Source organism: Meleagris gallopavo, chromosome 2 (assembly GCF_000146605.3).
Source record: "Meleagris gallopavo isolate NT-WF06-2002-E0010 breed Aviagen turkey brand Nicholas breeding stock chromosome 2, Turkey_5.1, whole genome shotgun sequence".
NCBI classification, from domain to species: domain Eukaryota; kingdom Metazoa; phylum Chordata; class Aves; order Galliformes; family Phasianidae; genus Meleagris; species Meleagris gallopavo.
This window is the reverse complement of record NC_015012.2, coordinates 41784661-41800181: the sequence shown is the minus strand read 5'-3', so window position 1 is coordinate 41800181 and position 15521 is coordinate 41784661. Positions and strand designations below refer to the sequence as shown.

The window sequence follows — 15521 nt, the reverse complement described above, 5'->3', positions numbered from 1 at the left end:
CGGCGGCTGGGCGCATGCGCGCAGCATGGAGAAGGAGGGGATGGAGTGGTGTGGCGGAAGGGTTGGTTTATGTGCTTGTGGGTTTCCTGCTTGCTTCGGAACCTGCTTATTTCAGTATGTTCATTAAAAGTGATTTGCATTTGCTCAGTAGTGCGATTTCTCGGTTAGTAAACCCTTTCACTTCCCTAAGAAGGGGCGGCAGGCAGTGTGTGGTGCGGCGGTGGGAGAGGAAGATGAGATAAGCTGTGCTGCTGCCTGAGTGAGACGCGATAAGAGAAGGGCACAGCCCTTCCCCTCCCTGACTCCCCAGAGCTCCTGGCCAGGTCCACATAGAATCAGAATCATAGAATGACCTGGGTTGAAAAGGGCCTCAATGATCATCTAGTTTCAACCCCCCTGCTATGTGCAGGGTCGCCAACCACCAGACCAGGCTGCCCAGAGCCACATCCAGCCTGGCCTTGAATGCCTCCAGGGATGGGGCATCCACAACCTCCTTGGGCATTCACAACCTGTTCTCCTATGTGTTTTGCAAGTAAAGGCCTCTCAGTGAAGCTCTTGGATGCCTGGGTGCCGGGCAAGCATGGTGCAGTGCCACGGACGTGAGCAGGAGGCAGTGAGTGGAGGTCCTTGGTGACCTCCTCATCTGCAGCTGGCCCCATGATGTCAGTATGGGAGTGTGGCTTGGTGGCAGCTCTGTAGGTAAATGCTTCCCAGCATGAGTTGCTGTTCCTTTAGCCCCTCACCACCCATGCCCTGGGTAAAAATTACCCAGAGTTTACTTTTATTGTTATTTCCCCCATGCACCAAAATGCTGTTGGCTTGTGGTTCTTCTAGAAGCTATGGCATGACAACAAACATGTCAGAGCATGACAGTCTCGTCCTCACCTTCCCACTCCCCACAGCTGAAATATTTGGGCTCGTCTGTAAAATCAAAACCATGCAAGCATTTGTGTACCTCAAAGTCTTCCCACAGAGCCCCAGCCCTGTGAACACAAGTGGCTGCTCAGCTGACTGCTCAATTGTGATCTTTGAGGAAGTTGTGCATGGCTAGGGAAAGTCACAGGAGCAGGACCACCAGTGTGGCTAAGGGAAGGCTACCATGCACCTTTCATGCATGACAGAGTGTGAAGGGAGCCAGAAGCAGCAATGAGTGTTTTCCTGAGCTATGACCGTGCTGACTGACACCTGCTTTGAATGTCCAGCGTGCTCCTGTGACCTCCTGATGTCTTCCAGAGTATTTTTAGATGAACTACCATTACCATGCCATCAGCCTCTAATCCACTCTGTCTGGGGAGGGGAAAGGGCTGTGCGTCAGGGTGCAGGAACTGTGGAAGACTGAATTGTTGTGGCATAATGCATGCAATTAGCCAAGGCTGAGGCCATAGTACTTGTGGCAGCTCCGTGTTTGTGTTTTCTGCCTTAGGTCTGTTCATGCCACAGTTCCCCAGTGATGTATGTCACCAGTCTGTAGCTGAGATTAATGCCACAAGCCTAACACATCTCTTCTCCAGCTTGTTATCTTTTCATAGCAAGGCTGAGCCTTTTAATTCAACTTGGACACTGAAATGCTAATACCAGGAATTCCTGATGTAGGCTGCTGTGGGGAGCAGGCCAGAGAGGTGTCTCCAGCGGTGTCTTCCCAAAAATCCTCTGGGCAGTCTGGGTATGGGGATCTGGCATGATGCAAAGAGCATGCTCTCCTCTGAACTCTGCTTTATGGCAATCCAGGGCTCAACGGTGTTCAAACAAGCATTAGATCACAGAATCACCTGAGTTGAAAAGGACCTCAAAGATCATCTGTCTAGTAGAGCATGCACTCAGTGGCTTTGTGCAGCTTCATGGTAATTGCCTCTGCTGTGACTCAAACCTTTCCAGATCCAGTCATCACTTCGTTAGTGTCAGATATTCAACTCATTCACAGCCCTCTGATGTGGGGAGCTGAGGTCCAGAAAAGCAACTGCAGAAATAACAGCTGCTTCCCAAAGTGGTTGGCACAGTAGTCAGGTGTGTTTGTGGTTCTTGTGAGCTACTGGAAAGCTTTTCAGGGAAAGGTAATAACCTTTATTGGCTCATAATGCAACCAACGCAAGAACATTATGAACAGCCTTGTTGAGTTCATCTTTCTCTGTGGCATCATACACTTGGGTCAGGTATCACAGAGGTTTGGTTAACTAATACAACAGTGGGTACCTTGCCAGATCTTTGAGCCTTTGAACCTGTTCCTCTTCCTAACAATAATTTGGCTGAGAGCTGATGCTAATGTTTACCAAGTTACAGTACAAAACCACAAAGCATTAGATTACTGATCACATTGTTGGTTTCATCTGTGCTTCCAGGTGACCCATAACATGAAGTGTGTACAGAAATATTTGTAATTGCTGCCTCATATGACTGCCCTATGAACAAACAGAATAACTGCCTTGAGATCTCAGGGACAAGGAGACACGGTCTTCTCAAATGTGCAAGGGAGAAACATTTGATATAATTCTCTTTTCCCTTAGCATTACTACATGTTAAAATCTAAAGATCTTTCTGTGCTTAAGCCACACTTTTGGACCCAGGCAGACTGCAGAGGGACAGGTTAGAGGAGATTAATATCTTGTCCTTCCAGGAAACAGCTTTAAGATTTCACACCACCACATCTCCTACAAAGGATGAGCAAGGATACCAGTCTCGTTTACCTCAGTACCACTCTGACAAGGCATCTCTTCAGTTAATACAACTCCAAGAACAATAAGCATGATAGGAGTCTATTCCAACTGCCCTGTGTATCAACCAACAAAAACAAGTTACAGCTTGATTCTGCCTCAGATAATGTATAAGTTAATTAGTTCAAAAGTATTAACATTTTTCAAAATTGTAAGCGGTTTGCTTTGTGCCAATACATATTTCTTCACAGCCAAGAAGAGTGATCACGTAAATGCTTGCCAGTGCTGCTATAATCAGCATTGCTTTTACCTGCACTGAGGCTGAGTTCGGGGCAGTTATCCCCATGTAACTGTTTCACTTATGCAAACAACATAACCCAGATTTCATAATAATGAATAGGCTGAAAGTTCTTAGGCTTGTTGCCATAGTTACTTGAAATCTACTGTTAAAAAGGGAAGGAACAAAAGACAGAGAAGGAGAAAGAGTAGGAAAAGAAAACAGCGATATCAAGGCCAGGGTTAGGTCATAAGGATACAGTGATGACCTTGAAGGAACAGAGTCTTGGTGATGACACTAAAAAGCATGCTATCCAGGCAGCCCATCTTTCTGCACTCTGTTTGCTGTTGGGTTGATCTTATGGACATCTTTTTTTTTTTTTTATAAGGGTTACCACAGGGGCAAAACATATGCACTGGCTGCTAATGGATTGGCAAAATGGAGAAAGGGATTGGGTGAAGAGAATTCTTTCACAATTTACTTACTAAAAAATGGTGACAACTTTCATTTCACCTTACAAAGATAGGGAAATTTGCAGCAATGCCTTATTCAATCAGAACAAACTTTTTAGTCACTGTTTAAGATAAAAGCAGAAATATTCAAGTTCTATAAAAGCAGAACAGCAGATGCATTGTTAGCATTTCTCTTTCCCAAAAGCACATGGAACCAAAGTGTCTTGTGAGATATGGGCTGAAGACACAAAAGAGTAACTGTGTGTATGAATCTTTTGCTATGACCACTTTATACTGTTGGCAGTCCATCCTCTTACCATAAAGAAACGGTTGTACTCATAATGGCTTTGTGTTAAGCCAACCTGTGAAAGGATCACTGTTGCTATTCACTATTTCATCTTTTTATTCCTGCTGTTCTTCACTTCCTTATAACTGGTATGTAAAGCAGTAATGTGCATGCAGCCGTGCCAGTGTAAAATTGGCTTGTTTACACCAGAAACACACATAATTTAATTAAGCACATTTGATGCCTTACGTAGACCGCACTACACTTTATACTGACATTCACGGAGAGATCTAAGGGAAAGCACTGGAGTATTTGGAAGGTTCCTCTGTCCTAATTTAGCACTACATTTTCTAAACACTTATACTCCAAAGCCTCTCTCAGCCCCAATGAGTTAACTTGCCTATTCTTGTCATCTTCCCTCAGTCTGTAACGTGGCTGAGAATTTTTCATCCCTTTCCCCCCCCAGTTCTCTATGCTGCTGTCCTTGCTCAGATGTCACCATTGTGCTTTGTATGGAAAACAAAAGATAACCCACAATGCTTTAAGAAACTACATTAGGAACGTGTTTTCTTGAAGAACTATATTGGCAGTAGTCTCAGTAAATAACATTTTCTGCTCTTTTCAGAGTAGAAAGAACTCACTCACATAGCAACCAGAGAAGCAAAATGAAAAAAAAAAAAGTATACTGAATACAGCAGCAGTAACCAAAATGAATATATAACACGTGGCATTTGTGGGAAGTTGAACTAAATTCACTGCAGCTGTCACTACCCTAATTAAAGAAATGTTGCAGGCAATTTCTTGCCTTCCGGCCTCACAATTACAGTTACTGCTTTTTTTGTAATTTATTACTGTGCTACCAAACGGCCTCTGCATTTGAATTATAAATTAGCAAACTTCCAGAACAAGGATAATTGATGTCACAACAGCAGAAGAAGTCACAAGCTATTTTCATGCTACAGCAAATAATTAGTCTCAGTCTCCTCTGGAAGAAGAGGGTCAAGAGATCTCGACCTCAATCTGGGAGGCAGGAGGGCATGACAGAGACCGAGAGTATCACTGGTACTGCCACCCACCCAGCTTCCCAAAGGTGCCACATTCCTTAGCAGCAGTCTGGCAGAACTTACTCAGAAAGGTGACAAATTCCTTTGTCTGATCACATGAAACAAAGCAGCAACTGAAGCTGCAGCAAGACAGAAAAGGCTATGCGGTTCCTCATAATGCTACCATGAAATAGGAACGGTAGACTCAGGGAAGGGCTTGGAATCATAGTGGAACAGGTTTCTAGTGAAGGAGGTATCCCACTGCTGAAAAGTTACTGGGATTAAGGCAAGCTGTGAAATTAAAACCAAATAGCTGTTCCAAAATACCAGCATGTAGAGACAAGCCCTGTAATGCAAATACTGTGCACAATCTTTGGATTACTGTTAATCAGTTAAACTGGAGTAGTTCCCCACTTTTATTCAACACAACCTGAGTGAAAAAAAAAAAAAAGGATGCCATCATCTCCATTAAGTTGTTCAGATTTCATAATGCAAAGACCTCCAGTTTCTCTAAAATTGTTTCAGGTTGCTCCAAAATACTATCCTCAAAATGCTCAAATACCAATGTGTTTCAGTATTCTGCACTAGAGGAACTGACACCTGCTATTCACCCCTGTATAACTCCAGTATGAAAGAACTTAAGCCTTGCCCTAGCAAATGGCTATAGAGAGATAAAAGGAAAAAAGTAGAAGGAAACACATGAGAAGATACGAGATACTCTTGTAAATTGCTATTCCCTGTTTAATGAAGTCATTAGAGGCTAATGAACAGCAATCAAAGCACTAGATGACTGGAAGGAATTTGATTTTTTTTTTGATTTATCGCAAAATTCACCCAAAAGTCAAAACCACTATATCTCACCTATTAACTCTAGTAACTGTATCTGTAAGTAATTTCCCTCTCCACAAACAAGTTTATGCAAACTATTAAGTGTTAAGGCAAGCAGCTGTACTTGCCTGCATTTATCTCACTACCCATATTAAGAAGCTTAACATTTCTCCTTTGTGATGGGAAAAAAAAAAAAAAAAAGAAAGATGAGATACCTTCTGTGACCATGCAACAGTACTGGAGGGGCAGCTTAATGCACTAACTTCTCAAAGCAGCAAGTATAAGCTTTAGCAAGTTGTCAGTGTTTGCTTTACTCATCTAGTAAGGCATGCCCCATTTGACTACTGTACACCTGCTACATTGTTCAGCTATTATACTACTAGGAACAACACAATATTAGCCTAGAATTCAAGTCTTTCAGCCTGCCATAGCTGGCAAGTCCTTTAGTACAGGCTGCATTAATACAGTATAGGTAACCAAAAGAAACACACTGCATGTTACAGAGCTGATTAACTGTCTACTGTAGCTGAAGCACTCAGCCAAATCCTCAGCTCCTTTCTCCTAAGGAAAAAGGAAGTTTTAGATAATAGGATCCAGAAGATATTTGCCTTGACTCACTACATGCAAAGGATAATGCCATTTCTTTTTTCTAGTCTGTTTTTGCTCCATGCCATCATAGTAACAGACTCTCCCTCCTAAAACTTCATTTTAGGATCTGATATCACAGTATGATAAACAGAACTGTTCACAATTTTTGAGATGGTTTATTGCCATTTGGAATATGTTTTATTGTTCAAAACACTGCACCTAAATAAAATCCACCATGTACATTCTTTGTCATCTATATTTTTAACAACAATGTAACTTTCAGGCAGGTCATGCATGAAAAAAATCACTCTTCAATGATATCAAAAAACTAATGAAAGGCACCTTGTGTCCTTCACATCCCAGACTCAAACAAATTAAGTTAAGTAAGTTCTTGACTGAATAAAGATTACATACATCTAGAACTCAAGCAGTAGTAAAACAAATTAGAATTACCTGGAAAATAGTATCAGACTTTGTTGCCTTCCTTCATTCAGTGCTATGCTTTTGCTTTTCACCATCTTTACTAAGTAATGTGCGACTTAAAAATCGTTACCTTTATGTCTCTTTACTGAGACAAGGCATGCAGTAAGAGGGAAAGCTGGCTGCTTCCAGGCTGTGTCTACACATTTGTTCTTGGAGATTAGCAAGCCACTGCTTAAGTTAAAAAAAGAGACTAGGAATGAATGCACCCAAGTTAAATGGCTTTTAAGTATATGTTAATGTATAGAATAACACCACCTACAGTTCTGTTTTACTGACCTCTATTCAGGTTAATTTGGAAACAAAATAGCTTGTGATGGCTTCACAAACTTATTTTCATAATAAGAAATTGGTTTTCAAATAGTGCTGGTTGGTTGAGTAACAAACTCAGTTAGAAGGGTAGTTACTAAGGACAAATAAGGCAACAAAACATTAGAAGCAGTGGTTCCCATCGCTGTATAGTACTTTTAAAAAGGCAAGATAAAAATTAGAAATATTATTGATGGGGTCATTCACAACAGGTGCTTTTGTTTTATCCCCCCATTGTCTTTGTCACAGCAACTGTAGATGGCAGATCTTCCTTGGTTGTAATTCAGGATGACCATATTCCTTGGCTTAGTTCAAGTTAGATATTTAGTTCTTTTTCTCCAACCTGCCAGGAGAAGAACAAGTTTTTTTTAAAAGAGCGAATACTGAACTTCAGTAGTTGCAAAAGTCTGGATGCACAGTAGAACTTCAGGAATGTCAGACACCTAGCTGGTTATTTCTACAAAGGCAGATCCAGTAGCAACTTTCCTAAGTCGTCTTTAATTTATAGATCAGGAGACATCATCTCACCAGATGCATTTCTTAAAAGAGAAAAAACCATAGCTCTGATTCATCAGGATTGTTCGGGGTTGTGTCTGTACTACTAACTACATAATGAAAGTGCAAGAATTGCAGTCTGCTCCATGGATTCATAATATTAAATCTCAGATCTACCCCATACATACAGGAATGGTCAGCTTAGTTTTTCATCTTTCAGACATTCACCCCCTTCACCATTTTATGAGTGCTTCAGTCTCAGGAGTCACTGAAATAGTCACATGTGGACTAATCAACATAATATATTAAGCAGAAATCAAAGATGCCAGCAGCTGCCGAAAACGTTGTCTGCATCCATGACCTTCCAACCTTTTCTATGTAGACCCCCTCCAAAGCTCACAGGACATGCAATATAAGTCACATTTCAACCTGTGACAACAAGCTTGTTTGTTTTTTTTTTTCCTATTATCTTCTACAAGCCTATTAACAAGCCCAGAAGCCATGCAGATGCTTGCACCTCAAGTAAAAGTCACTGAAAGAGCATCCAAGTGCCATCTGCTTCCCATTGTTAAATTAGAACTTGCCTGTATTTGATCAGTCGCCCTCCTTGAATAAGTTGTGCAACTTCATTAGTCAAGTGGCACGCAAAGAGAAGCCAGTTCCTTGGCTGCACTTTGTAGGCAAATCTCATGAAAGTCAAGGAGTAACAACACAGTGCTGCAAAATATAATAGATAAAAGTATTTAATATAATCCACTGATATTTTGTTGAGAAATTATTTTCACACCAGCAAAATGTAACAATACACAGAATGCTTCTCACTGGCATTTGAGTTTTCCAGTTGTGTTACAAACTTATGCATTTTTCTGCACTGGATCCTTAAAGTGAACAAGTGCTAATTTTACTATATAAGAAATTGTGGGGCTGGAATCATCACAAAAACCTTCACATTGCTGTGGTACAACTGAAACTTTCTTTAGGTTATGACTTCAATTATCTCCGCTGGAAATTAAAAGGAATCCTGTTAATACCAATGACATATGACAACAAATAACCTGACAAATTTCTAGGACAGTATTTTTAAGAACTACTTACTTTGCATATAGTTGTTACTGGAAAAGCTCTTTAAAGTTCCCAGATGCTCCCAGCCACCAGAAATTATGAGTATTCAGAAGCATAAAGGTTTCTTACCTGCTTTCCAGGAAGGCAAGAAATAGTCTCAATCCACCCTCCTGCTATAATTGCATTTAAATTCAGAAAATTACAACCTATTAAGGCATCAGTTTTGCAGAGTTCATGCTTTAGCTTTCCAATATGCTTAGAAAGAATTAAAAAAAAAAAATCAGGCAAATTTTCAAACTAAATAACTTTTTTGCCCAGGTTCAGAACCTAGAAGATGAAAGAAATATTTGTACACATACTATCCCCAGGCATACTTGTAAAAAGTACCCTAAGAAGGACAGTAAGCACAACCAGATGCTATTCCCATCACAAGTTTCAATGCTGCAAGTAGCACACTGAACTATTAATAGTCCTGTGACCTTTTAATTGGAGAACTACTAATGAGTTCTGATTATAAAATGGCAGTTCAGTTACCTGAGTTATCAATTGTAGTGAACAAGAACAAAGTCAAAAAATAGAATTTGCTACCAAATACTTCTTATTTTAGGCAAGAACTTAGGAGATCCATTAACGGCTCTAAGAACCATAAACACCATTCATAAAAGAACTGAATTAGACTTATTCAGGTCTAGCTCATTAGTAGACCACACTGAGTTTATTCGTACTTGCATCTGGAATCACTTCAAGCTTTTCTGAGTCCCGTAATTTGATGTCTGACTCTACACATAGAAAACCTTTTAGTTTAAGGGCAGCCTAGCAACTACTTCATATCTACAAACTTTTGTTCAGCTATAAATCAGATCAAAACCAGGAGCAAGAATAAATAGCTGCAATTAAAAAAAGGCATTAACAAACATTCATCGCTCTCCAAACTTTATCCTGCATTATTTTGTATCTGAATGCCTACAATTATTATTTTTAAGTAACTAGGGTAATAAAAAAAGCAAAATCAGCAAATATTTATTTGGAGATATACGAGAAAAAACAAATAGTAAGAAAAAGACTGCATTACTGCATTTGTAAAATACCAGGTTCGCTAATGAGCTTCAAGTTATTCAGCAATTAAAGTATAAGTAGTTTTTTTTTTTTTTTTTTTTAATGGCAGGAACTAAAGCAGTTAAGGCAGAACTACAGTGTGCTCTGTTTCCGTCTTAAGTGTCTGAACTTTACTGAGCTGGGTATCTGCCACCAAAAATTATTTGCAAAACACACTATTGCTGTACTGAAGACAATATTTAAACTGGTCTTTCATCTCTAGGGTAGTAGATTAATAGATTGAATTACTCTAAGTAGAATCTAGTATAGATGAGGCAATAGATTTCCTTAACCCAATGGTATTTTGCGTGGGGGAGAAGAATTACTTGGAATTAACTCGTTAATTCCTTAATCAGTCTAACTGGAATTACACTAGCATTGAACTACCTGTTTAGTAAAGTAGGTTACCTGTTTTATGATAATACAGAAGAACTTAAAATACAGACACTCAGGCAAAGGCTATACACAGGCAAGAAAAAGGTAGAACAATTGTTGCTTATGTATTTAAAAATGAAATTTTTACATCATATCAAGAGCCATAATAGCCTGCTGACATTCAGGCTTGGAAGGAGTTAGTCTACCTCAAGTGTTTTTAGCACCCCACAAACAAAGCACTACTGTTCCTTCAGTGTCACTGTTTATATTCAAGTCTCACACCAATCACACTGTATTGGTATCCTTGATGCAAAGAATAGCACTGGGAAAGATGCATTCTGAACTATTGCATGCAGTAGTAGAGGACACCAAAACAATTACTACTTCAGTCTGGTGACCAAAACTATGCACCAGGACTCTGGATGCAAAAAAAAAAAAAGTTACTGAAAAGCTCTGCAAAAGACCTTTGCAACTCTGGTAACTCAGTATGAGAGGCCTCCAAGGTTATATAGCATGATTTTTAATATCTGCATCTGTTCTGATCATCAGTTAATAAGAAATTATTAATACCATACTGCTTTAAGTGTGGAATTGGTGTTCTATAGTTAGTTCACCAAGAAGATGCTTGACTCAGTACTTACCAAATGTCATTCGGCCACTAATGATTTCTGGAGATTTCTTCATGTCATTAATAGCAGCAACAGGAAGTCCCCAGTTGGCTACTGGCCCCCAGAAGTGCTGTAGAGGAAGAAAAGAAAAAAGCTTTGCAGATACCAACTAAGCTCATGCTTTTTTCTCTTCCCCCAGTGGGGATACTAGAGATACTCTAACACTTTAGAACTGTTGGGGATATTCAAGTTTCTTGCAACTGAAATTTCAAGATAAACACTTTGCCAATCTGAGTATCAGCTTGTAACATTGTTATTAGACTCTGATTGAAAGCCATGTTTGTTTCCTGTAAATTTAGGTTGCAATATTAGTAACTTAAGTAAAACTATATAGAAAAATTGAATGTTACATTACACGCTGTTTTCATATTTTGACCTTCATGCAATATGCAAAAAAGTGTAATATTTCTGTGCCTACAGACTGCATTAGCTCAAATTCAGATTTAAAGGAGTATTTAAGGGCTGCAACAAACACATTTATTTTTACTGTACTTCTGCTGATAGAAAAAAATCACCACCTTTAACAGCTAAAGCCTCTCAAGAGAGAAAATGGCATAACTGAGAATAGCTGCATGGTTACATGGTATCTGTACTTCACAGGTATGTTTAGATAGTGTAAAGAAATGTATCTTTAACTTATGCACAAAGTACTTGCTGCAACAGAAGAAGAGCATTTTCAGTAAAAATGTCAGCAGTATGTTGGATACTTTCTTCCAATTCTTTAATGGAACTATTTAAAGGACAGCAAGTGGGCCAACAAGAAGTACCTAATCACACAGACCATCTTACTGTGGAAATCATGGCTAAGACAAACGTATCCACATTATCACACTAAATCAGAGCACAAAAGGTAACTGGTGAGGCAGTACACATTTGTGATCTCTACTGTTTAAATAAGACTCCTGAAACAGCAATTTCAGTTTCAGAAAACAGGTCTTTAATTTTTCCACACAGAACGTGGTGATGCAGTGGAACAGGTTGCCCAAGGAGGTTGTGGATGCCCCATCCCTGGAGGCATTCAAGGCCAGGTTGGATGTTGCTCTGGCAGCCTGGTCTGCTGGTTGGCAACCGTGCACACAGCAGGGGGTTGAAACTAGATGATCATTGTGGTCCTTCTCAACCCAGGCTATTCTATGTTTACTGGAGACTTCTGGTTTGAAAGGCAGTTCAGGTCAACTTCAAGTTTTTGTGTAACTGCCATTACAACACAGATGATATACTGCAGACCACTTCCAGCTCCAGTTACACAAACTGAAGAACCATCATCAACCTGAGAAGCCACAGCAATAGTTTTCCTCTGCTGACCAGGGAGGTAGGTGTGAAGCCTTTTCACTTGAGATTGTTATCCAGTTTCAAATGCCTGCAGGCAAGCAACCTTTTGATGTTTTCCACAAACAATAATTAAACTACACCTGTCCTGTTTGTATTTGGTCTACAGAGATGAGCAAGTTTTCCATAACGTTATGATTCTTACTATTATGAGCCATCACAACCATATCATTCAGAGCATAACAGGTCTAAATTATCAACTTCCAGTTTCAGGAGCAAACTGAAAGGTTAAGGGAAGACTCTGCAGATAGAGTTACATGGTACTATTTATTGTCTCAAGTAAAGCTGGTTAGAAAAAATTAAGTCAAGCAAGGTACTTCAGTAGCTACTATGCTACCAGTGTCTCTGCTATACAGAAGAGCAGCTCTAGATAGATTAGATCTCCTTAGCAAAGCATATGGGAAAAGACCCTTTGATTTTCTAGTTACTACTGTGAGACAGTCACATAAAGCCCAGATCTGCAATTATTAGTACACCACTCCTGATGCTTTTCACATGCAAGCAACTTCATTAACAGTGCTGAGGCAGAAAAAGTTTACAAGTTACTGAACTCATGCAAGAAAAAAAACAAAGTCCCTTTTCCACTCCTTACCGTGCTGTTGAAGTGGGCCATCGTTGTTTGCCATTCAAAAGAGCAAACGGGAGAAAAAGAAACAAAATATTAGTTTCCTTCATAATTCATATATGATTGATGCTCACAAGAAATGAAAGACAAGTATAAATCAGTAGCTTATCCTGGCAATAACCTTGGTTAATTTAACTGTTATTTCCTTCAAGAGCTGTTACTATGAGAAATGTTTACTGTTGAAGTGTCATTTACCTTGCAGAACAAAAACCTCATTATGGTTCAAGGAAAGTCTTCCCCGCCCTGCGGACTACAAAGCATCCAAACTCCCACCCTAAGCTAGTTTAAAACAGATGTCAAAAGCCCTCAAGTTTTGTCTAGAACAAAGCTAAACTGCTATAGCTTCACTGTAAAAGCTTTGAAGTCAATGAATTCTCCATATACCTATATTTAAGAAGATCAAACCAAACACTGCCAGAGGTCTTGCTGTCACTAAGCTCATGCCAACCGTGGCTGTATTAGACACAAGCTATAACATATTCAGTGACCTAACATGCCATGTACACACCAGGAACGTACAGGCTTCATTTAAGCCATCATGTAATTACCAGAACTATTAATACTGATCTATACTACTATTAGTCACTCTCATCATAATGGCTTCCATGATCACTTAACAAATGACTATGGTAAGTAGACAGTCAGGTCTACATCAGAGGTCAAGCTGAATCTTCGTTACAAGCAGCAGTCTGAGTCAAGGTGCATTGCTAGTACATCCTTGACTAACCTAACCGCTTGTTCTATTGTTTTCTTATTAACTGTAGCAACAATCAACTGGCAGGACAGTTTCACAAGCCATGTGCACACTCCACCTTTTTTTTTTTTCTGGTAAAACCTTAAAAAAACAAATTCAAATAAGTCCCTTAGCACAATGTTTTTGTGCTAACAGAATCCAACCTTCTTTTTTAAGGTGCAAGTTGTTCACATGCGTGCAGAGGCCTAAAATAGAACCATGCTGCCTGCTGCTAACAGTTCTGGCTAAGGTCTTGCAGCCATCCCCATGCTCACGTGAAACTGGAACAGCTATTATGCTCCCAGAAGAGGGCAGAACAAGGTCATGCAGCTCCTCCAGAAGCAGGCACCCTTCTCAAAGCTCTGCAGCCAACACAGCTGCAACAAATGCTGTAGGATCCTTATTGCAGATACAGTGCAACTACGTATATCTACTCCTGAAGAGATACCACTCCAAATCTGCAGTTTCCAACAGTTACATTCAATCCCGTAAAAAAGAGAGCATTCGGTACTAAAATGTCAAACCTTGATATGCCAATCAGCTTGTTTTAAGCTAACACTGCTGCTGAAGTTTACAAGAAGGAAAAGAAGCCGTACCTAGAGCTTACATTCTTACTATGTTTACTTTAAAACCTCAAGACATAATTAGGGCAAATCTATATTTACATGATTTACAGTCATTCACATCCCTATTAAACACCACTTCAGAGAAGCCAGAAGTGAAATTGGCAGAACATTTAATTATTTATGACAGTTTTAAAAGCAATTTATCTTTTCTTTGTGCGAGATCCAGAAGCTAGCTCATGATGTAATGCCAGACATAGCCACCTGAGAAAAGCAGTATGTGTTCACTAAATCAGCTTTCACGATTTTGAGTTATGAAGCTGAAACTGAAGCTACTTATCCTGACGGATCTCTGCAAGGACTGACTGCACTAAGATATAACAGCTCACAACTCACCATATCATCAATTCCTCTGCTTTGGGCAATTGTGATTACTCTATCAAAGGTCAAGCATGAAGATGTACAACTTAAGTGTTGCAAGCAGGATCTCCAGTCATTGTTTCACACGAAGAAATTACACACTTGAAAGCTTCACTGTAATTACTGATGTGATTAGATACTGATTTCTAGAGCAGACAGCATAGATTCATAGCTTTGCTCTAAGAGCAGGGCAAGAAAGGAGTTTTGTGCAAAATGCAGAGCTTTCCAGCCTGGCAAAACAAGAGTTTTCAGGAAAGAACATACTGGGATGCAGTTCTTAAGTAGACATACTGTGTTTCTGCTACAGCAGAAAAAGACTACAGCCTTTTACTGACAGCTAAACTCTAAGCACCGTATGAAGCACAACTAAGAGCCTATACCGCTTTCCTAAGACAGGAACAATGCTGAAAGGCTGCCCTGGGTGGTTCAACTTGCTTCGTGGCACGCCCAGTAATAAAAGGACAAAAGACAGAACCCATCCCACAAAGCAAGAATCCTGTGCATGTTCAGATAACTGAACTTTGTTTATTTTAAGATGAGAACCAAGATGAAATACAACTGTTCTTTTTTTTTTTTTCCTAGCTGCCTTTAAGTCTTTGATAAGGAAGGTGATACTTCAGCAGATAACCTTGGTGGTGTTAGGGAGCAATTCATTCTTCCAAAAGCTGGTTGCTTTCCTTTATTACAAAGCAGATCGATGCACTACTACAGCATATGTGCTCCCAACAAATGCCAGCACTATAACAAAGTGTTAGTGTCACAAAGCATCCACCGAGCTTACAGGATACCCTCAGAACTTCCAGAAGGGAGCCCTGCTGAGGCCTGCTCTGGCTGCCATCTCGCTGTGAAGGTGTCCTCATTCCTCCCGCATTTGGGTCACTGCATTGGCATTACTTCCCACCTTGCACAGAGCCCCATACCGCAGGCGTTCTGCTCACCACAGAAGCTCTCTCCCACACAGACCCACCCCGCCTACCCCAAGCAGGGCCGTTCCTCACACCAGCAGATACCCTCCCACGGGCTCGCACAAGGAACAGCGGCCGCAACAGCTGCGGGAGGCACAGCGAGAGATTTCCTGACGTCATTAATACAGCCCCGCCGAGCCTCGCAGCCCGTTCGTCCGCTGCTGCCGGCGCCCCGCTCCTACCCGCCCGCCTCAAGGTCAAATCCCGGGTGGGACGGCACTCCCCCCCCACAGCTCACCTCATCAAATAGTCTCGGAACTCCTTGCTGCGCACGTAGTCC

The 15521-nt window shown here is 40.5% G+C and overlaps 1 protein-coding gene across 1 annotated transcript; it reads right to left on the bottom strand.

Moving 5' to 3' along the window:
- Nucleotides 1-6276: 6276 nt before the first annotated feature.
- Nucleotides 6277-15520, bottom strand: MPC1 (mitochondrial pyruvate carrier 1; the record flags this gene model as incomplete). Its single annotated transcript, XM_003204070.4, has 5 exons — nt 6277-7254; nt 7991-8123; nt 10580-10676; nt 12528-12531; nt 15480-15520. Coding segments are annotated over 5 exons (294 nt in total), but the record flags the coding sequence as incomplete, so codon positions are not given.
- Nucleotide 15521: the final 1 nt, after the last annotated feature.